Raw genomic sequence first — 23,701 nt, 5'->3', positions numbered from 1 at the left:
ACACAACTCCAACTATCTTTTCCCATGATTGTAAAGTCTCTGTGTCACAAATCAAGCTTGTTCAGGACTTATACTTGCTTATGACTGCTTGTATTTTGTACATGGGATGGAAAACCAACATGTAAATACCAATTTAGGTTTTATTCTTAGAGTACGATTATGTCTGAGTGAAAATGGTGAGTATGACTCTTGGCTTACTTTGATGTTTCCAAGTGACAAAGTGAAATTAGCAGAGAAAGCTCTTTAAGGAAAGGTGAGTGTTCATCAATCATTGTTTTTTTTTTTTTCTTGATAACAAAATACGATATATTAGATAAAAATAAGAGAAGGCACAATGTGTAGGGAGAAGGAATCCACCAAATAAAGGAAAAAAGAAAAAAAGAGAGAACCAAAAAACAAAGCTCACAAAATAAAACTAAACATATTAATATTAGCCTAGGAACCCCCTTTTCAAACCCTTTCCATCATAGTTTACCAAGCTCTTCAAATTTTCTACTTCCCTACGTCCCATCATCTTTTTACTTTTACCACCATCCATATGCATTTCATTTCCTCCAAATATCACGACACTTTAAATCCATTGTCGGATTTCTAGGGAATAAATTAGTAAATTCTATTTTTTGCAAATAAAATCTGAAATTACTATTTCTGATTCTAGTAGTTTAAGTTTCCTGTTTTCTAGCCTAGAGATCTGCTAATTTGATTTGCTGATTTTGTGGTAATTTTATTTGCTGATTTTGCGGCCTTCCTCAACTATTTATCTTGTAATCGTGTCTCTTGAAATTCAATAAGAATGGTTATTCTTCTTCTCAAAAAACCTTCATGGTATCAAAGCCTCGTGCTCTTTTTCTACTTTTTTCTTTCTTCTGATGATGTCATATAAGTCGGTGATGACCGGCACCCAAAGAAATCCTACCGGCTCTTTCGGTACTTCCACAACCGTTCTGCCCAATCCCATTACACCTCCCAAGCCTGTATCTGTCGATTACTATTCCCAGAATTTAGCCCTTTATCTCACGGTTACAAAACTCAATGGGCACAACTATCTCGAGTGAGCTCAGTTTGTAAAATTCGCGATCGATGGCAGAGGCAAAATGAGGCATTTAACTGGAAAAATATCGAAACCTGCCGTTGGTGACCCTAATCTAAAAAAATGGCAGTCAAAAAAATTCCTTCATCATTGCTTGGCTCATCAATTCCATGGAACTTCCCATTGGAAAACCTCACCTATTTCTTCCCACTGCTAAAGACGTCTGGGAGGCCATTCAAGATCTTTATTTGGACCTAGAGAATTCTTCTCAAATATTTGAGTTGAAAACTCGACTCTAAAGATCCAAGCAGAATGATCGCGATGTTACTACTTATTACAACGAACTGGTAACATTATGGCAGGAACTTGATCAGTGTAATGATGATGTTGGGGAGAATTCGAACCACGCTCGCCACAAGAAGAGAGAGGAAAACGATAGGGTTTACATGTTTTTAGCCGGCCTTAATCGAAGTTTGGACAAGGTCCAAGGCCGCATTCTCAACAAGAAGCCATTGCCCTTTATTCGAGAAGTTTTTTCGGAAGTTAGACGTGAGGAGTCAAGGAGAAAAATCATGTTGCGCAACACCAAACCTGGTTTCAACCTGGAACCTGAGAGCTCTGCTCTTGTGTCATGAAGTGTTGATTCTGACAATGAAGGGCGTAAGAAACCATGGTGTGAGCATTGCAAAAAACCGTGGCATACGAAGAAGATGTGTTGGAAGCTTCATGGTAAACCAGGAAAGTGGAAACCAAAATCCAAACGTGACAGCCACGCCTACCAAACCACTGCTGAAGAGAATCAATAGCCTTTTACCAACTCAGATGCAGTCCCTTTTACCAAGGAGCAATTAGAGCACCTCTACAAATTGCTTCAATCTCCAAAACTGTCCTGAACTTCGTCTTGTTCTTTGGTACAAAAGGGTAACTCTCTTGCTACTGCATTTTTAGGTGTTATTCCTAACTCTGTTCATTCTTGGATAATTGATTCTGGCGCAACCAATCATATGACCGGTTGCTCCAAATTGTTCTCATCCTATATTTTGTGTGCAAGCAATAAAAAGGTCAAAATCGCAGATGGTTCACTCTTGGTAATTGTCGGGATAGGAACTATCAAACTCACTTCATTGTTAACTCTCCATGATGTGCTCCACATTCCTAATTTGTCTTGCAATTTGTTGTCCATCATTAAAATTACCTCTGATATCATGTTATGTCATTATAGATTAGGCCATCCTAGTTTTCAATATTTAAAATACTTGTTTCCCAATTTATTTCGGAATAAAAATCATCTTCTTTTCAATGTGAAGTTTGTCAATTTGTTAAACATTATCGTGCATCCTTTTCCACCCAACCCTACAAACCAACTACACCATTATTGTGATTCATAGTGATATCTAGGGCCTATGTGAAACATCTACGTATTCTGGCAAAAAATGGGTTGTGACCTTTATTGATGATCACATGAGATTAAGTTGGGTTTATTTGATGAAGGAAAAATCTAAAGTGGAAACAATTTTCAAAAATTTTTACACCATGGTACAAACACAATTTCAAAAAAATATTCAAATATTGCAGAGTGATAATGGTGGAGAATATTTCAAAAACATTTTGGCCCAATTTTTTCTTGAAAAAGGAATTGTTCATCATAGCTATTGTGTCGACACTCCACAACAAAATGGTTTGGCTGAAAGAAAAAACAAACACTTATTAGAAGTAGCTCGGGCATTGCTTTTTACCAATTAGGTACCTAAATATCTTTGGGGTGAAGTCATATTTACTACTACTAAATAAAGTTTTAAGCTTTGAAACACCTTTTGATGTTTTTCATAAGTTTTATCCAACAAATCGGCTTTCTTCTTCTTTACCACTAAATATATTTGGTTGTACCACTTTTGTTCATATTCATAGTCATAACTGAGGAAAACTGGAACCCCGAGCCACAAAATGTGTGTTTGTTGGTTATGCTCCCACTCAAAAGGGGTATAAATGCTTTGAACCCATTTCCAAAAAATTGTTTATTACCATGGATGTTACATTCTTTGAATTACATATTTTACGCCTTATCTTTAGAGGGGGGGGGAACCAAAACAAAGATTCAGCTGTGTTTCATGATTTTTTTTCCAAACTGAAGACTTGCAAAATGATCCTTCTCCAACTTTGATTATTCAACCTGAAAACCCAAGCTTTATTATACCAGGAGAAAGTGAGTTGAGTTTTTTAGATACTGAAAAGGCAAGTCTTCCTATAGTGCCATCTCATGATGTTCATGATCCTATAATGACTAACAAAGGAGAAACAAAAAAATAATAAAAATAAAAATAAAAATAAAAATAAAACACCACAGCGTTGGTACCATTTGACATTGTCTACTCGCAATAGAGGACAACTCGAAAGAAAGGTTCTTCCAATCCTTTACACTGTCCAGAATTCGTAAACCCTCCAGGTAATGTCCTCACCAAACCTTTACCTCATGTTCAGTCCATTTCATCTTCGAGTTATGAGTACTCTAGTTCTAAACTCGAGTCTGGTTCCAATCCTAAGTTCGATGATTCTGAACTTCCCATTGCTATCTGAAAGAGTGTGAGGTCTAGCACCCAACATCCATTGTCCAATTATGTGTCATATGAAAATCTCTCACCTATTTTTCATGTTTTTACCTCACAATTGTCTTGTATGGAGATTCCTAATACTATGCTGGATGCTCTAAAAGTTCCTAAGTGGAAGGAGGTTGTCTTCGAAGAGATGAAAGCTCTTAAAAAAAATGGCACGTGGGAGTTAGTTGATCTACCAAGAGGAAAGACAATTGTAGGGTGCAAATGGGTGTTTACAGTCAAGTATATATCTGATGATTCTCTAGAACGGTATAAAGCTCGATTGGTCACCAAGGGATTCACTCAAACCTATGGCATCGATGACTTGGCGACATTCATCCCCAATCGCAAAGCTAAACTCTGTAAGAGTTGTTTTGTCACTTGTAGCTAATCGTGACTGGCCTATGCAACAGTTGGATGTAAAAAATGCATTTCTCAGTGGAGACCTGGAGGAAGATGTGTACATGGATGCACCTCCAGGATTTGGGGAAAAGTTTGGCACAAAGGTGTGTAAACTAAAGAAGTCCTTATATGGGTTAAAACAATCACCAAGACCCTAGTTTGAGAAATTCACTTAGTTTGTTAAAAGTCAGGGGTATACTCAAGGGCAAGGTGATTATACGATTTTTATAAGACATTCTTAGGATGGGAAGATAGTGATACTGATTGTGTAGGTAGACAATATAATTCTCTCTGGAGATGACATACTTGAGATTAACCAATTGAAGACTTCCCTCTCATCAACATTTACGATCAAGGACTTAGGATCTCTGAGGTATTTCCTTGGAATGGAGGTTGCTCGGTCAAAGAAAGGGATTGTTGTCTCCCAACGGAAGTATGTCCTTGGTCTCCTTAAGGAGGCTGGGATGAACAGTTGTAGGCCAGCAGACACTCCAATAGATCCCAATAAGAAACTTGTAGATGACAAGGAAGGTGATCCAATGAATACAACTCGGTACCAAAAATCGGTGGGAAAGTTAATTTACTTATCACATACACGGCCCGATATTGCTTTTGCTTTGAATTTGGTAAGCCAGTTTATGCATTCACCCTACGAGAAACATCTTGAAGCAGTTTATCGAATTTTCAGATACTTGAAAAGTACACCACGCAAGGGTTTACTCTTCCAGAAGACCACACAGCAAAACATAGAGGCATACACTGATGCAAATTGGGCAAGCTCAGTTATTGATAGGAGATCCACGTCAAGATACTGTACTTATGTCTAGGGAAATATGATCACATGGCAAAACAAGAAATAGAATGTGGTTACAAGGAGCAATGTCGAGGCAGAATATAGGGCTATGGCTAACGGAGTTTGTGAGATGCTATGGCTGAAGAGAATTCTTGAAGAGCACTGCGGATGCCGGTGAACATGCCAATGAAGTAGTATTGTGACAACAAAGCTGCCATAAGTATTGCTCAAAATCCAATACAACATGATCGCACGAAGCATGTAGAGATTGACAGACACATCATAAAAGAGAAGATTGATAGTGGAGCTGTTTGCATGCCTTTTGTTCCTACTACTCAACAAACAGCCGATATCCTCACCAAAGGACTTTTCGGACCTAGTTTTGAGCTCTTTGTAAGCAAGTTGAGCATGATAGATATCTACACTCCCACTTGAGGGGGGGGGGGGCGTCGGATTTCTAGGGAATAAATTAGGAAATTCTATTTCTTTCAAATAAAATCTAAAATTACTATTTCAAATTCTAGTAGTTTCTGTTTCCTATTTTCTAGCCCAGAAATCTGCTGATTTGATTTGCTGATTTTGTGGTGATTTGATTTGCTGATTTTGTGGCCTTCCTAATTTGGTGGTCTTCCTCTACTATTTATCTTGTAATCGTGTCTCTTGAAATTCAATAAGAATGGTTATTCTTCTTCTCAAAAAACCTTCATCCATTTTAATCAAAATATTTTGCGGTTCTAAGTCTTTAGGAATCTCCACCACGGGTGTAGGCAGAATTTCATCCCTGCATTGTAACTTGTTCACCTACCCATCATTATCAAAAACAGAAACTCCCTCCGAGCCTTCCAATGAGAGTGGATGGACACATGATATATCTCTTATTTCATTGCAGCAGTCAAAAATGTACCCATATTCATCCCCCTCCACAATCAAACTCACTAATACCATCACTCTCTAGATAATAAAAAAAAATCCGCCCATTTCTTTACCATCTTTCCTATACAAACCTTGTTACTGCATCAGCCTTCTTCTTAGCACTCGAGTCTTCCACAATACTAAACTTCCCTTTAGAATTTCTCCCTAGTAATCTCACATCAAATTCTGCGCCTTGAAAATTAAAACAAGAAATTTGGAACAATAATTGATTTTTGTATTGAATAAAAGAATGGATGCAATCTCTTACGTATTTGACAATAGATAAGTAAACATCCTCTGATTCAATCTCCTTGAAAGTGGACCTACCAATTCGAGAGCTCAATAAGCGTGTTCTTGAACAAAGTGATGATGCATCCTTCGAACAATCAATTTGGTGATTTTGAGATGATGGATTTGTTTGGTCTTTGATCTTTAACAAGATCAGCCAATTGGCAGGCACAAGGAGAGTGTTCCAAACGAGGTGGTAGCAGATCTATTAAAAATCAATTTGATGATCTCCAAAGGTGAATTTGTATGACTTTTGATTTATTTGACAAGATGTGTTGACAAAATTGAAGATTCACAAGAATATAAATCCATGTCCAACCTTCGTTGATATGAGCTTGATCACAAAAGGTAGATGTTCGGAAGTAGAATCAAGCGCACGAGATCAGAAATTTGAATGTTCTTCAAACCTGAGATTGCAGAAGAACAGAACTTGAATGCTAATTTTGTTGCATGTTTTCTTTCTCTAAGCCAAGCCCTTTGGAAAGATCATAGAGTATTTATAGCAAAAATTAGGGTTAGGTGAAACCCTAGAGGCTTGCATATCTCGACACTTGTCCTCTGTGTGTAGAATTTATAGAATGGACCAATTGCATTTTGTTACAAACCCTAAAGCACTTATTTCTTAATAAAGCGATCATTTTGTTTATTCGGCTCATTTAAATAATTGGCAAATTTTGTATTGATTAATTAAATTAATTTTGGAGAACCATATTTTCATTGGTTACGCCCATATCTTTTATTAAGCCTGCAATTTTTTCTTTAAATGAATCCCAATATGGGATATATTCAAAATATTAGTTAAATAAATTTATATTTTATTTTGACTAATTAATTAATTTAAGACATCTATAGCTTTTATTATTGTTTTTTCAATGTCCACGCATGCCCCCACTTCAAGTCTTGTCTGTGTGCAGGCTTGCCAGGTAGTAAGGACATGCCTTGGAGGAAATTTTAATACTACTACATTTTTTTAAAGAAGCAGCCCAATATTAAATTAAATTTGATTCGAGGGCTTAATGGGTCACCCCAATCTTAAATTAACACAGGCGTGTTGAAAGCCCACTGGCTGCCCAGCTTAAATTGTCGTGGAGATTTAGGGTTTCAAGATTAATCTTTTCTTTCATATATCTTCAGAGTTCTGCCCACTTCTGTGCACAAGATGATCAAGCTACAGATCAAGGTCAACAATATTTTATTCACATAGCTGATCATCCCATATTGTTGCTTTGTATCTAAATTACCAAGAGAAAACTGGTCCAGAATAAACATTCAACCAAAGGTAACAAGAAAGCTAAAGGGCATAATGCAGGTGAGGAAAGCGACCTGGTATCAATTTAAGGATATGTCGCTAGTAAAGTCAAGTGGCACACAAAACTTGCATAGAAGAACCCAATTAGTTAGAATGAGGCTTTGTCAATGCCCAAAATGGGCTGTTTAGGTTCCATACTAATGATGATTTAGTAAGATCCAACCCATGTTCTCCTCCATGGCTTGAATTAGAAACAAGCCAATAGAGCAAGATATTGGCATTCGGCAGCAACTGAAATAAATGACACTGAGATAGTATTCACATGTTTGTTAAAATGTGCATAAAAATGTAACACCAAGTCCACAAGGCTCCCATGCCATCTAGCATTTGGGGATGGCAAAATATTTGTAGCCTCACCCCCATGCTTGGAGCAATGATTTCTGTGATTTGAACTTTTAACCTTCAGATATTGAAGTAACGCCCTTACCATTGTTTCGAGGCTCACCCTCACTAACATATTTGCAGACAGTACTTTTTTAACATATGTAAAATACTCTTATCAAAATATCAACTAAATTTTGAAATTGCAACTTAGAAAAAGAATAAAGATATATTTAAATTTAGAGCTGATACCAATGTATATCCTTGGAACCAGAATTTGTTGAAGTTCAGCACACAATTACCACTATAGCCAGCAAAAATGGTTCGTCAAGTTGAAAAACTGCGTCGATAAGAAGTGAGACTTCCCCCATCTGTCATACATGACCAATATGCCCCAATTCAATGTAAACGGAGAACCATTTGAGTAATAAATTCAACTTCCAAAAGTAAAATGTCAAAAGATCACCATTGGCGCAGCTTCCTGGATAACATTAATTGCTTCAAGCAGCACCAATCTCTCTCTTTCAATTAACTGTTTTTCTCTATCCTGCATTCTAATAAAGCCAGCCACCCCACTGTTACCATGAAAACCATTATCTGCTTCCAATATTTTGGGCCTGTTAGAGCTTTGAAATGCATCCCCCATTCTTTTATCCATTGCAGGAACAATGCAGAACAATGTGCTCAAAACACTATCGCTAAGCAATCCCAAATCTTCCAATGCAATAACTAACCCACTAGCACCTGAGTTGATCAGATTTGATATCCAAGTAAATGATGTACCCTCTCCGCACAAAGCATTCATGATAAAAACTGGTATCTTCACATTCTCAAATACAGAGTTGACAAGCACCTCAGCATGTTTCTCATCAATGTCATATATAAGAAAATCAACACCTTTAGACTTAGATGCATTCAAAGCAGAATTTGCAGTTCTTACATCCATTGCCACCAAAGGAAGAACAACTGATTCAGGTTTGGAGTCCAACATTGTGTTCCTCGCCACAAGGGCAGGAAGACCTATAAAAATGGGAAGGGACACTCCACATCATAATGTTACAGTAAACAAATATATTGGAATTTGAAACAAATATATTGAATGTGAAGTCATTGATTGAAAATGAGAGTGCAGACATTATGAGCTCTTTAGATCTGCCAAATAAAATGGCTAAAAAATTTCAGCATGTAAAGCAACACTGTATTTGAAGTTATAGTCCCAGTGTCCCACTCAATATGAGACCTTAGTTGGATGCATTCGACTTCTGAGACATTGTGTTAAAAAATTAAAATCAATAGAAATGAAACTTTAGGACTTCAACATAAATCCAATAACCAATTTGCCCTTGATCTTTTAATTTGTGCAGTCATAATAAGAAGAACTGGGTTAAGGGATAGTTAGGTTTAATTAGTAGTTTATTATGTATTTAGTTTAATTAGTATATTATGTGTATCTTGGGGGCTTGTTTGTAATATTTATGTAAATTATGGATTTATTTATAATTCATGCAGTTTTAGGGGTATGTGTGTAATTTTATGTGTTTAGGCTTTCTTATAATAGTGTGTGAAAGCCATGTTGTAAGTTAGTTATTGATGAATTTGAATTGGAATTGAACGTGAGTTCCCCCTTGGTATCTCCTCTCTCCAGTCTCCTCCCTTTCCTTTCCTTCCTCTCTTCTATTTCTCTTCTAATCTCTCCCATGGCTGCAGAACCTTGATGCACCATTTGGTATCAGAGCCCAATATCGATCTCTATTCTTCCATTTCAGTCCACCCATTCTCCCCCAACCTTCTCCTCTTCTCTCTTCTTCCTTCTCTCTTCTTCTTTCTTTGCTCTGTTCTGATCTCTTGCCCTGTCCTTAATTCCCTGCTGCCCGGCAGCATTCTGCCCTCTTTCTTCTTCTTTGTTTCTCTTCTCCTTCTCTTCTTCTCCTCTTCTTCTATTTCTCTCCCCATAATTCCCTTAGTTCTCTCAGTTTTCTTTCCTTTCTTGTTTGCTGATCTGAAGTCTATCTTTTCTATTATGATTCTCTCCTCCTTTCTTCTATCTTCTTCTCTAGTCTATTCTTCATTCCATGCTTCTTCCTCCCCCCTATCTCTCTGATTCAGACTTCTGGTTTTCTGTACTGAAACTTCAGTATTTTAAAAAAAAAAAGGGAAAAGCAGTTCTGCAGTTTCTGAACTTTTCAGAAAATTCCAGCCATGTCCCATTTTTTGAAATCCTACTTTCCAGCTTAGACTTTAGAACAGCAACCGCATCACTAAAAACAGAAACCCCCGAAACCCTTTCCCTCCAATTTTCATCGCCATCCAACCACCGGAGGACACCTCACACGCCGGCCAAAACATATCCATCCACTGGCACTTCAAAAACCCTAATCTCCTGTGTTTTTCTCATCACACCACCAACACCACTATACTCCCCATCCCTTGATCTCCCTTCACCCCAAAACTCATCGCTGGAAAGTCACCGCAGGCAACTCACGCACCCCACACGCCAGCAGCTGCGAGTGAGATTCTGCCAGACTCCTCTCCTGCTGCCAGAATAGCAAGAAATTGATTCCAGCTAAAAGAAAATGTGTTTTCTCCTGATATTTTGATCTGCAGCATGATATTTTAGTTTCCCAATTTGAAATTGAGTAAGTAAGCACTATAATTTGCTACGAGAAGCAAGAAATTGCTGCTGCCATCAACAAAAATCAGTTTTAATTGCTGCAATTTGAAAGTTTTGAAAGTGGATTTGTTTCAATCGGCATGACACTCAAGATCGAAGATGAACTGAAGATATTTCTTGAAAATTGGGAGTCAATTTTATGGTTTTGCATGATTAGTTTGAGAATTGTGGGCAAGTGTGCTAAGAACTTTTCGTGATACATAGCTGCAGCATATATCTGCATAAATTCAGCGACATGGTGACAAATTATAGAAAAAAGGAATGCCATTTGCCAAACTTTGGGCACAATTTCAAGCTTTTCAACACCTTCCTCAAATGTGGAGAAAAATTTTGCAAAAACATCATTGGCTGGAAATGTCCAACAATGTGGTTTCCATAAATGGAGTCACTCGAATGCAGCTTCATCCAGAACTTCACCTAGAGCCTTACGTGATATCTTGGGTTGATAACTCTACTACACATGTTTGCAAGAGATGTTGGTTCCTATACAAATAGGTGAATATTTGGCTAATGTTTGGTGTGAGTGTGATATCCTACCTATGAAGATTGGCCATGCACTCCTTGGTTCTCCTTGGTTGGATGATTTGGGTGTGACTCAAGGACTTGAGAATACATGTCTTCCACTATAGTGGGAAGAAAATTGTTTTAAAGTTCGCTCTACCAATTAACCAAGACAAAGGATCAGTCACATTTACTCAACTTGAAAACACCACAAGCAAGGAAATGCATATGTTTGAAGACATCCAAAGTCTTTCAAACATGCCTATCATCGAGTTTGTCATCCCCGATCTGTTCATTGATGCTAATTCTCAACTCAAGTCTATGGTACTGCCAATGGAACATGGTTTCTTGTCTCATTCAAGCACTAGCTTTTGAAGAGTCCAAGTTTGCTTCTCCCTTTTGATTCTCCAACATTTCAAAATTCAAGGGCAATTTTTTTCTAACTGGGGAAGAGTTGATGTAGGACAAGAAGCAAAACTCAATAATTAAGGGATTGTTGAGTTTAATTAGTAATTTATTATGTATTTAGTTAAATTAGTATAATATTATGTGTATTTTGGGGGCTGGTTTGTAATGCTTGGGAAAATTTTGATATTAATTCATGTAGTTTTAGGAGTATGTGTGTAATTTTATGTGTTTAGGCTTTCTTATAAATGGTGTGTGAAAGCCACATTGTTAGTTATTGATGAATTTGAATTTGAATTGGAATTGGACGTGAGTTCCCCCTTGGTATCTCCTGTCTCCTCTCTTCCCTTTCCTTCATCTCTTCTATTTCTTCTAATCTATCCCATGGCTGCAGAACCTTGATGCTACCCCTGCATCAGCATGCCTCCTGTGAGCATTGCTATTCATTATAACAGATGACGCATCCTGTATAGTGTTAAAAATCACCAGTGATGCTCTAAAAATAATGCAAACTGATGATGCATCCTGCGAGTGTTGGATGTGCTGACATGTTCTTCTGACTCATTAAAAGGTAACATGTAATCAAATAAATTTATTTATTTCCCAGTTTAATAAAAAACCAAGCCAGTTAGCTACTTGATTTATTTCCCAGTCAACAACATGACAAACATTTAATAAGTCAACCAGACATGTTAGCAACTTGATGTATTTCCCAGTCTACAATGTGCTAAAAATTTAGTAAGTCTACAAGGGCATGTTAAGATGTGACATTTCATTGACATTATTTTTAAAATGCCAGCACCTCAAGTTAGCTACAATCAATGGATGTTTCTACATGTCATCAAAGCTAACTAACTGAGTTGCAAACATGACTGCACAAATTAAAAGATCAAGAACTCATCAATATTGAATTTAAGCTGTAAGTTCTAAAATTGAAATTCTTATCGAATAATAATATTTACATTAAAGGAAATTTTGTTCTGCATCATGTGCTATGTATTATACATAGCATTTGAACTATCCTCACTAACCAACTTTTATATAGAAGCTATGTGATGTCTTATGCCAAAATTATGTGGTCCTTTTGCACATTGAATGACAAAATTTCCCTGTCTAATGATGAAATGTAGTCAAGAAGCAAGGTAATGGCATTCAAAGACTAGTGAAGCTTTTATTCATGCTGTGTGAATGAAATCAAAACTTTAACAATATCTACAAACTGTTAGACAATGAAATTGCTAAAAAATAACAACGAAGGAGAAGTTCAATTATTAAGTTTAGCAAGCTATGTCAAACAAAAATTGACATCCAATAATTAACAAAGATGCTACCATGAAAGTTGCAAACCATGCACTGGTCAATAGAAAATGGGGGAAGAAAATATCTATATAATTGCCCAGTGTTAGTTCCAAGAACATATGGTTGCATGCCACTGAATCGTTGATTTAGACCATCCAGACTTGCTTGATTTGTTAGTGTAAATTTAGATGAATGATTTTTTTCATTAGGTGAACTGATCACTGATCTATTCAACACTATTACAAAAACCAAGAAAATGCTAGAGGAAGGGAAGGAAAGCTTGCTTGATCTATTAGCGTAAATTTAGATGAATGACTTTTTTTCATTAGGTTGACTAATCTATTCAACATTATTATAAAAATCAAGAAAATGCCAGAGGAAGGGAGGAAAAGCATGTTAATACCTTTATACAAGAACAAAGGCAATATTCAAAATTGTAATATCTATTGCAGAATTAAGATTATGAGTCATACAATGAAACTATGGAAAAGGGTAATTGAACAAAAAGTAAGACTAGATTGAGGATTTCAGAGAATCAATTTGGTTTTATGCCTGGGAGATCAACAACAAGACTATTTATCATTTAAGAAGATTAATGGAAAAGTTTAGGGAAACGAAATGAGACTTGCATATGGTTTTTATTGACCTAAAGAAAGCCTATGATAGAGTACCTAGGGAAGTTCCTTGGTAGGTTTTAGAAAAGAAGTTAGCAATAGATATACTGAGGTCATTAAGGATACGTATATCAGAGTAACAACTAGCATTAGAAATGTAAGACGGGAATTTAGTTTCCAATCACAAAAGATGTGCATCGAGGTTCAACTTTGAGTCCAAATCTTTTTTCGCTTTAGTAGTCGATGAACTCACTAGGAATATCCAAAATGAGATTCCTTGGTGTATGTTGTTTGCAAATGATATTGTCTTGATTGATGAAAGTAGGAGCAAAGTGAAATCTAAGAATGAAACTTGGAGAACCGCTTTAGAGTCTAAAAGTTTTAGGATAAGACTAAGACTATGTGAAATGTAATTTAAGTAACGTAAGGAGGAGCATTGGTGAGATGACTAAATTTGATAATTAAGAAATTAGTAGAACTAGTAGATTTCAATATCTTGGATCTATTATGCAAGAGAAAGGGGAAATTGAACAGGATGTAATACACATAGTTAAAGCAGGTTAAGTAAAATGGAGGAGTGCATTAGGCGTGTTGTGTGATCATAGAATACACTTAAAATTAAAAGTAAAGTTCTATAAAACAACTTAAGGCCAGCTATGCTTTATGGATCAAAATGTGAGCCAACTAAGAAACAACATGTACAAAAAGTAAAAGTTGCCAAAATGCAAAAGTTAAGATGGATGAGCGGTATGAAATTAAAAGATAAACTAAGAAACAAACATATACGCAATGAACTAGGCATAGCACCGGTTGAAAACAAGATAAGGGAGGGGTGGCTTAGATGGTTGGAACATTTGAAATGTAGGCCTAATAGCACACCAATGAGGATGAGTGATTTCGTTATTTATTGTTTCTGGTATAAAATGGGGCAAGAGTAGGCCTAAAATAACTAGGAACGAGTTAGTGCGGAAGGATTTAATAGCTCATATGCTAGCAGAGGAAAATGCTCTCAATCGGATGAATTGGCAAAAAAGGATTCATGTCCTAGCGGGACTTTGGGCTTCTTGTTGTTTTTGACATTTGTATTTGTTAAAACTATACATTGTTGGCCCACAATCCAACAGCTTAAGCTTTTGATGAAGTGATATTCTAACATGGCATTAAAGCTAGTTACTAGGAGGTCCTAAGTTCTAATCTCGTTGCCTCCATTTATTGTGTGGTGTTAAAAAAATATTCTATTCCCAATAATGGGTGTTATTTATTGTATGTTTATCTCTCCACGTGCTGTCGGGCTGTATATGTGGGGAATGTTAAAGCTTGATATACATTGTTGGCCCACAACCAAACAACTTAAGCTTCTAGGTAAAGTGGCATTCTAACAATATTTTTTCGTTGGGCCTTACAAATCAGAGCATATTGAATGAAACTCCTTGCTTATAATGATTGATGGAAGAAAAGTCATCATATGTGTTGAAAAAACAAGTTATAAGTGGCCAGAATATTAAATGATTATTGCCGGAAAAAACAGCCGGACATTGGAGCATTATGCACATTGGAAACTTGTGGGCTAGTAATGGTTCCTTTTTTGCTAGTGTTGGGCCACAAAACCCTTTTATGACTTATGTGGGTGGGTGCCATATTAGGGTCATAAACTAAATTATTTCTACTATATTACCCTCTTCACTGGTATTATTCAACCTGCAAGAAGTTCTCTGCAATTCTTTTTCTTGGAATTTTGATTTGATAGTTGACACGATACTGTGAAATTCATTGTCTTAAAGCTGATATATATAATTTTTGTCTCAAAGAATATGCTTGTATTTTGAAACCAATAGTTGTTATTTGATATATGGAGAAGATTGTCCTCCATGATGAAGATAAACAGTCGGCACAGACATGATGAAACAGGTATTGGTCTTTCTCATAAATCATTCCTAAAGATAAAACCTGTGGGAAATTTTTTTGGAAAGTGAAATCATAAATATATTTCTAATGGCAGTCCATGTTGCAATCAAATCATTAAGTGTAATTATTTGGCATCACAAGGAGGCAATTACTTTGTATGATGTAATTGGAATAAGATAATGGAATGAACATAAAAAGAGAGATTTAGATAAACCTCACGTGCAAGAGTTTTATTCTTGGTATTTATTTCATTAGTCCTATTATTAAGAAAATTTGGTAAATATAATGCATGATGCCACCTCTACCACATGAATGTTTCAGATTTGCTTCTAATTAACATTGGTTGATTTATATAAAAGTTTTGCATATCTTCATAGCAGTAACATTTGTTCTTGGTTAATATTTGCAGTATTTTCTACTCCATTGTTCAAAACTGATGAATCTTCCAACATTCTCATTATGGGTGAAATAATTATATATACGGGTTTGAAAATGTAATAATTAAATGAAACTTGTAAAGGTAAAAATGTTTTAGGAACAATGAGGGATGTTACATTACCACTTCACCTAAAAGCTTAAGCTGTTAGGTTGTGGGCCAACAATATATATCAAGCTTTAACACTCCCCACATATGCAGCCCAACAACATGTGGAGAGAAAAACAAATGAGAATTAACACCCATTACAGGGAATACAATAATTTTTAAACATCAGACAATAAACGCGGGCAACAATACTAGAACCCAAGACCTCCTGGTAACCACCTATGAGAGTCTAATACCAGATTTCCCAACTCAGGACTGGCTACCCAGAGGTCCTGGGCTCTAGTCTTGTTGCCTGCGTTTATTGTCTAGTGCTTAAAAATTATCATATTCCCCTATAATGGGTGTTAATTTTTGCTTGTATATCTCTCCACGTGTTGTTGGGCTGCACATGCGGAGGAGTGTTAAAGCTATCATAGATAGTTGGCCCACAACCTAACAGCTTAAGCTTTTAGGTAAAGAGGTAATCTAACAAAGGAAAATGAAATTTGAAAATTGTTCCCTTTTTTGTTAATTAATAATACAATGTGTGTGTGCGGGCCCAAATTTGTGATTTTTTTAGTTACAAATGGAAGTTATGGAGATAATTTAAAAGAGAAAATATTTTATTTTTTGGGGAATGATGGAAGTTATAAAGATAATAGGAAGTTTAAACTTGAAAATCATTTGTTTTTAGGGAATTATGGAAGTTATGGAGGTAATGGGGAGTTAAAAATTGAAATTATTTTGTTACATTACATATGTATCCATGGTTTATGAATATTGTATTAGATAAATAAAAAAAATTTATTTCATCTGGGTCAAAACCTCTAGATAATGAATAAGGTCAACTCTACCAGTTTGCGCTTTAAAGTGAGTGATTAAAATGAATTTGAATTGGACTCATCTGATATAATGGAGAGCATTTACTAAGTAATTACTCTAGAGGAGTCTTGGCCTCCAATCATGGGTGGATCTACATGGTCACCAATGTGGGCTATAGCCCCTACTAAAGTGAAAAATAACTCATATAGTCATATGAACGGTGCTGGGATGTTGGGAGATGCACCCAGTAAAATTACCAATACTCTTATTTAAATTACAAAAATATGAAGAAGGTTCATTCTATCATATACTCATATATTGTATTTTAAAACAAATAAATAAAACTGAGTGGTTGGCCTCCTCGGTTCCTCTCCTCAATTCCTTCATCAGCCCCACCCCCACAAAGCCACAACAAAGGGAATTCATGTCAAATTGTAAATTTGCTCCTCCATGACTTCATCCCATCAGTCCGTCCCCACATGCCACACAGCCCATGACAATTGATATTTAAATAATATTTTATTTTAATATTTGTAATTTATACTAGCAAGTTGCAAATTTGCAATGCTATAATACAGTTCTATATCCACCAATACACCAAGACACACTAACACTGACACAAACAACAAACAAACAACACACAAAAACCAAGCCTTAGTCCCACTAAGTGAGGTCGGCTATATGAATCCTTTTCCGCCAATTTATGCGATCATGGACCATTTCTTTTGATAAATTCAAGGATATTAAATCCTTACTTACTATCTCCTCCCAAGTTATTTTAGGTCTACCCCTACCCCTTCTACTACCCCCCACAGTAATTAAGTCACTCTTCCTCACAGGTGCACTATAAGGCCTACGTTGCAAGTGTCCATACCATCTGGTTCGTCCCTTCCTTATCTTATCTTCTATAGGAACTACACCTAACTTACCACGAATATGTTCATTCCTTAATTTATCTTTCAATGTTATACCACTCATCCATTTAAGCATTCTCATCTCGGCAACTTTTACTTTTTGGATATTATGTTTCTTCGTCGCCCAACATTCTGATCCATAGAGCATAGCAGGTCTTATAGCTGTCCTATAAAACTTCCCTTTCAATTTTAAGGGTATTCTACGATCACATAGCACACTTGAAACACTTCTCTATTATAACCATCCTGCTTTAATTCTATGCATTACATCATCTTCAATTTCTTCTTCAGCTTGCATAACAGATCCAAGGCATCGAAATCTACAAGTGTTATTTATTTCTTTATCATCAAGTTTAACTTTGTCTCCAATATTCCTCCTATCATTACTAAAATTACATTTCATATATTCTGTTTTATTTCTACTTATCCTAAAGCCTCTAGATTCCAAAGCTTCTCTCCATAATTCTAACTCAGCATCTACTCCGTCCCTAGTTTCGTCAATTAACACAATATCATCTGCAAACAACATACACCATGGAACCTCCTTTTGAATACTCTTAGTCAATTTGTCCATCACTAAAGCAAAAAGATAAGGACTCAAAGCAGATCCTTGATGTACACCTCTGGCAATTGGAAATTCTCTAGTTTCTCTATCTATAGTCCTTACACTAGTTATTACTCCATCGTACATATCCTTAATGACATCGGTATACCTACAACATACACCCTTTTTTTCTAAAACCCACCATAGAACTTCCCTAGATATCCTATCATATGCTTTCTCAAGGTCAATAAATATCATATGCAAATCCCTCTTCTTTTCCCTAAACTTTTCGATTAATCTTCTTAAAAGATAAATAACTTCTGTGGTAGATCTCCTAAGCATAAAACCAAATTGATTTTCTGAGATCTTCGTTTCTAACCTTAATCTTTGTTCAACTACCCTTTCTCATAGTTTTATCGTATGACTCATAAATTTAATTCCACAATAGTTATTACAATTTTGAATATCTCCTTTATTTTTGTATATAGGTATTAAAGTGCTTTTCCTCTATTCATCTGGCATTTTCCTAGTTTTTACAATTGTATTAAATAAATTAGTTAACCATATAATTCTATTATCACCCAAGCATTTCCAAACTTCAATTGGGATGTTATCTGGTCCCATAACTTTCTCATTTTTCATCTTTTTTAATGCAAACTTAACTTCATTAACTCTAATTTCGCGAATAAATCTTATATTTTTAGTCTTTTCCTCATTTGACAATTCTAAGTTTAAACCTTCTATTTGGTTTTCATTAAACAACTTACTAAAATAGCTTCGCCATCTTTCTTTAATGTCTTAGTCTTTAATCAAGACAATATCATCCTCACTTTTTATACATTTTACATTTCCTAAGTCCTTGCTCTTCCTTTCTATAACTTTAGCAAGTTTAAATATATCTCTTTCCCCTTCTTTTGTACCTAATCTATCATACAAACTATTAAATGATCTATATTTAGCTTCACTAACGGCCCTTTTTGCATTTTTCTTGCCTCCTTATATTTTTCAAAGTTATCTCTATTTCTACATTTTTGCCACGTTTTATACCAAATTCTTTTTGTCTTTATGATTTTTTTTACATCTTTATCCCACCACCAACTCTCTTAGCTATTCGAGAATCTTCCCCTTGATTCACCTAAAATCTCTTTTGCTATTTTTTAATAGAGCTAGCTAATCTATTCCAAAGAGTATTTGTATCTATCCCATCCTCTAAGGTCCAATCCCCATCTTTGATTATTTTATCTTTAAATTTTATTATATTTTCTCCTTTTAGGTCCCACCATCTAGTTCTCCTACGCTGGTTTATTTTATCCTTTTTTCTTCCATTTTTTAATACATATATCTAACACTAAGACTCTATGTTGTGTGGTTAGGCTTTCACCTGGAATAACTTTACAATCCTTGCATGATAAACGATCTACCCTCCTAGTTAAAAAAAAAATCTATTTGATTTCTATTTTGTCCACTTTTAAGGTTATTAAGTGCTCTTCTCTTTTCTTAAAGCAAGTATTCATTATACTAAAATCATATGACATAGCAAAGTCTAAGATCATCTCCCCATACTCATTTTTATCTCTATATCCATATCCTCTATGTATCGTCTCATAATTTTTATTATCTCTTCCGACGTGCCCATTCAAATCTCCTCCTATAAATATTTTCTCAGTCCCTGGTATGCCTTGTATAATACTATCATACTATCCATATCTTGCCAAAATTGTCTCTTAAGATTTTCTGTTAAGCCAACTTGAGGAGCATAAGCACTAATGATATTTATTATCTCTTGTCCTAATACCATCTTGATTTTTATAATTCTATCCCTTACTCTAGTTACATCCACAACGCTATCTTTTAAGTTTTTGTCTATAATGATGTCTACTCCATTCTTATGTTTTTCTTTTCCAGTGTACCAAAGTTTAAATCCTAATTTATCGATTTCTTTAGTTTTCTCCCCCACCCACTTAGTTTCTTGAAGGCAAATTATATTAATTCTTCTTCTAATCATTGTATCCACCATTTCCATACTTTTACCCGTAAGTGTCCCAATATTCCAAGTTGCTAATCTAATTCTAGTTTCCTGAACTAACGTCTTTACCTGCCCACGTCCAGAATGATGCAGGAACCCTCGCATATTTGACACCGTACCCGGGCACTGACACGGCGCGTCACTTCGGGGCAACGACCTAGCCCACCCTCGCCCACTTTTCGCTACACCCGGGTGGTTCAAGTACAACACGTCGCTCGTAGGGGACGCCCCAGCAAATATTCGATAAGGATTCATATCATAGTGATCTGACAAATTTTACGTTGGCTGTCAGCTACCTAACGCAACCCTCCTCCTTAACCCGAGCTTGGGACAATTTCCATGAAATTGTCAAAATTTCCGTCGAAATTTCCGATTTCCGTCACCCTCGAAATCGAAATGGCAGTCGATTTCTGCCTTACATAATTTCCGTCGAAATCTCAACGAATCATTCGAAATTTATCAAAATCTTGAAATTTTAGCGAAACTTGTTGAAATTTTAACTATATGATGAAATTTCGTCAGAATTCAAATCAGAAATTTAGGAGTGAAGTGAAATTTCTATCTTGATTTATTTTACTTATTTTATCGAAACAAAAGATTATTGCAAGTGCTTTTGAAATTATATGAAAAAATAAACTTACAGTAACATTTTATTTAACCATTCATATCTAAACTATCATTATTTGTGTACTAAATAATATTTAAATGATTTATGAATTTCATTTGTATTAACTTAATATGTTTAATGTACATTATCTTACAAATATGTTTGATACACATACTATTTTACAAGTATTCCACCTCCTACAAAACATAGATGTATTAGTTTTGTAATATATTAGTCCTAAAACTTATATTATTATGTTTGTTAACCATTTCTAAAGTTTCACAAAGAATTCCATGCTTTATTACTAATTTCCATTTTTTCAAATTGAAATCAAAATTTCCGTCGAAATTTCCGTACTTTTGGAGCTTCGAAATTTGAGTCAAAATCGAAATTTAAGACCCTAACTGACACTGACACTAGTACTAGTGAGAGACCACTAAGGCATATTATACAATTCAAAATTATATCAAAATACAAAATAAAATAATCAAGATTTAGCCATACGGACTTCTATTTTATTTTTTATTTATAAATCGATAATATTTAAAATTAGATATTTTAGGATAATATTTAAATATAAATTTTGGATGAATGATTATTTAGTCACTCATTGATAGTGGCATTTTCAATAGCATTGCAAATGAGTTGAGTATGGAGCAATTCCAAAAACATGAAAACTCATCAAGAGCAACTGTAACACATATCTTTTCTTAGAATGAATGTGATGAAAAATTGACTTTTTGTTTTCATTAGTACTCTAATGTCATATCTAAGTATGATATTATAATAGTTTATGATTATAAATGAATACTTATAAAAGTTAATCTTATAAAATTGAAAAAATGGAGACGCGTTATTCATGAGACTGAATGTACATTTGCGGGCTAAAAGAAACCACTGTCTACAATCCCACATTCCTTTTGACTGGAGGTAAGTAAATATAACCTCATCTCTTAAAGCTTCATACTGGGCAAATAGACAAGCTAACAACAGCTAACTCAAGTTTAATATGCGTTGTACCCACAATCTCTATATATGAATTTATTACTGCAAGTTGTCTCCCAACAAAACAACATAAACCCAGCCAAAAAAATAACTGACAATGATGAAAATAAAAATAGATGAGCAAACAAAGGTCGTGAAAAATACCTTGGTCAGAAAGCACAACCCCACTGGCTTTTACTGCCGCAGCAATGTCGACCCGCTCGGCAATCATCAAATATGCTCGTTCTCTAATCACTGACTTCAGCAAACACGCGGCCTCATACAACCTACCACCAGCTCCTTCACCGCCACTGAGCACAACAATCCCAACCCATTTCGAGACCGCCTCATCGATCACATTCAACACAGCACCACCGCCGCTCAACACCTCGTCGGGGTTCAACCGAAGCACAACATTTGGCACTTTAATCTCCGGCCGCTTGTACCCGCCGGGGAACAATGTTCTTAGCTGTTGCGTTTGCCGGTCTTGGGGGTCTTGGAGATTTGAGTCCCGCGATATTGAGGCATTAGGGAAATGGGTTCGGCGAGTTCGAGCCCATTTGAATCGAGAAGGTTGACCATGGTCGGGTATGTGCGGCCTGAAGAGAAGAGGGTGCGCAGGAGTGTGCACGAAGGTGGGGCGGGACAGCAGCGAGACCATGTGAATGAACAGACTATGATTTTGTGAAGATTAGGGTTTTGGAGAAGAGGACTGGAGTGGGCAGAAGAGAGTGGAAGAAGGAGCCTTATCTAGATCATCTGCAAAAATATTAGGCGAGCTTTTGAATTGTTTGCAGCCTATTAGCCTCTTATCCGTTGAAAGGAGGTTGAAAACGGAAGCTGTCCAAAAAAATAAATAAATAAATATGTGCTCCCTTGCTTCTAATATAGGCGTCATTTCTGTTCAAATAATTAATTCCAAGATTACACTTGCCTATTTGTCTTCTTATAAATGTAAGATTAAGGACCTTATTGAATATGCATGAAAAACTTTAAAAAAAATTTACATCAAAAACTTTTCATTAGTAAAGTGCACATATACCATGAAGATTTTTAAGGATTTGTAGTAGCAATCAATTTTATCATTCAATAAATACATCTATATTCATATAATTTTATGCATATCATTTATCAGGACTAAAGACAAGCATGATAATTGAACTTATTACTTAAATCCAATTAGGTCACTCTACTTTAATTCCAACGATTTTGGTTATTCAATTTTTGAAATTGATTCAACGTCATTCAAAATCCAATAAATGTCAAAGAGACTATAAATAAAATGTTACATTGGCATTTCAGGCGTGGCCAATTCTCAATAATAACATTTGACAAAAGATATAAAAGCATAAATGATTATATTTATATAATTAAAAGTTCAATGCATTTATTGGATTTTGAATTACATTGAAATGTCAACGCAACATTGACATTTATTGGATTTTGAATTACATTGACAAAAGTCTCCCTCCACCTAGTCGTCCTCAACGCCACTACCCACTACACCTCACTACCCCCACCATCTCACTCTTCCATCGTTTGCAAGCCTATGAACCACTAGCAGAACGTCGTCACTACCCAAGGCAAACCCAACCACTGCAAAATCTCAATGGCATCTTCAAGTTGACCAAACAACATGGTCACCCTCTGTTTAATCCTTGTAAGCTCTAAAGCAATCTCACAAAAACCAAATACATATCAAATTAACAAACTCGCCAAAATATGCCAGTTGTATAAAATGCGAAAAATTAGTCCTTGGCACATTAAATAGATAAATATATATATAAGGAAGCATAGGAATCAACGAAGATCAATACTACATGAAACTCTTCGATTTCCCTACCCACAAGCACTAGTACGATTCATCTCTCAAATCCCTTTCCCCTAGCTCTATTGATAGTGGAAGCTCATCTGGGTTGTCGTCCTCTTTTAGCGAGAGTAGTTGCATCATCCACACCTATGAGGCTACAACACCATTATCCATAAATTTTTCATGAAGCTCTTTGCCATTAGAGGCTAGGAAACTTCATACACTCTCCAACATCTTCCATACCACTCAATCCCCTAAGTACCTAGGCTTAAAGAGTTAGGACGATGTTAAATGACTTCGACGTTCGGTCGATTTTGGTGATTGGAATAATCATTTCAAGGATCTCACCTAGAAAGGAGAATATGTGGTTAGAGAATACTTCTTGACCACTGCTAGTAATAAGAAGTTCATCAGAGCTAGGTTTTTTGTG

General features: G+C 35.7%; 1 protein-coding gene across 6 annotated transcripts in view; it reads right to left on the bottom strand.

The window, feature by feature from the left end:
* Positions 1-22,311, bottom strand: part of LOC131156699 (probable transmembrane GTPase FZO-like, chloroplastic) — an 88,251-nt gene extending 65,940 nt beyond the window's left edge. For 3 of the 6 annotated variants that reach the window (XM_058110581.1, XM_058110579.1, XM_058110580.1), the window contains exons 1-3: positions 21,627-22,285; positions 8,113-8,666; positions 7,949-8,017 (exon numbers count right to left, since the gene is read on the bottom strand). In XM_058110581.1, coding sequence (XP_057966564.1) covers positions 7,949-8,017; positions 8,113-8,666; positions 21,627-22,122 — 1,119 coding nt within the window. In that variant the 5' untranslated portion in view covers positions 22,123-22,285. Of the gene's footprint in view, positions 1-7,948; positions 8,018-8,112; positions 8,667-21,626 lie in introns of all 6 variants that reach the window. The other 3 variants (XM_058110577.1, XM_058110578.1, XM_058110583.1) reach the window with 3 other exon arrangements.
* Between the last annotated feature and the right edge of the window lie 1,390 nt (positions 22,312-23,701).

The sequence above is a fragment of the Malania oleifera genome, chromosome 5, assembly GCF_029873635.1.
Source record: "Malania oleifera isolate guangnan ecotype guangnan chromosome 5, ASM2987363v1, whole genome shotgun sequence".
NCBI classification, from domain to species: Eukaryota; Viridiplantae; Streptophyta; class Magnoliopsida; order Santalales; family Ximeniaceae; genus Malania; species Malania oleifera.
Note: the sequence above shows the minus strand (reverse complement) of the source record. Positions and strands in the feature narration are given on the sequence as shown.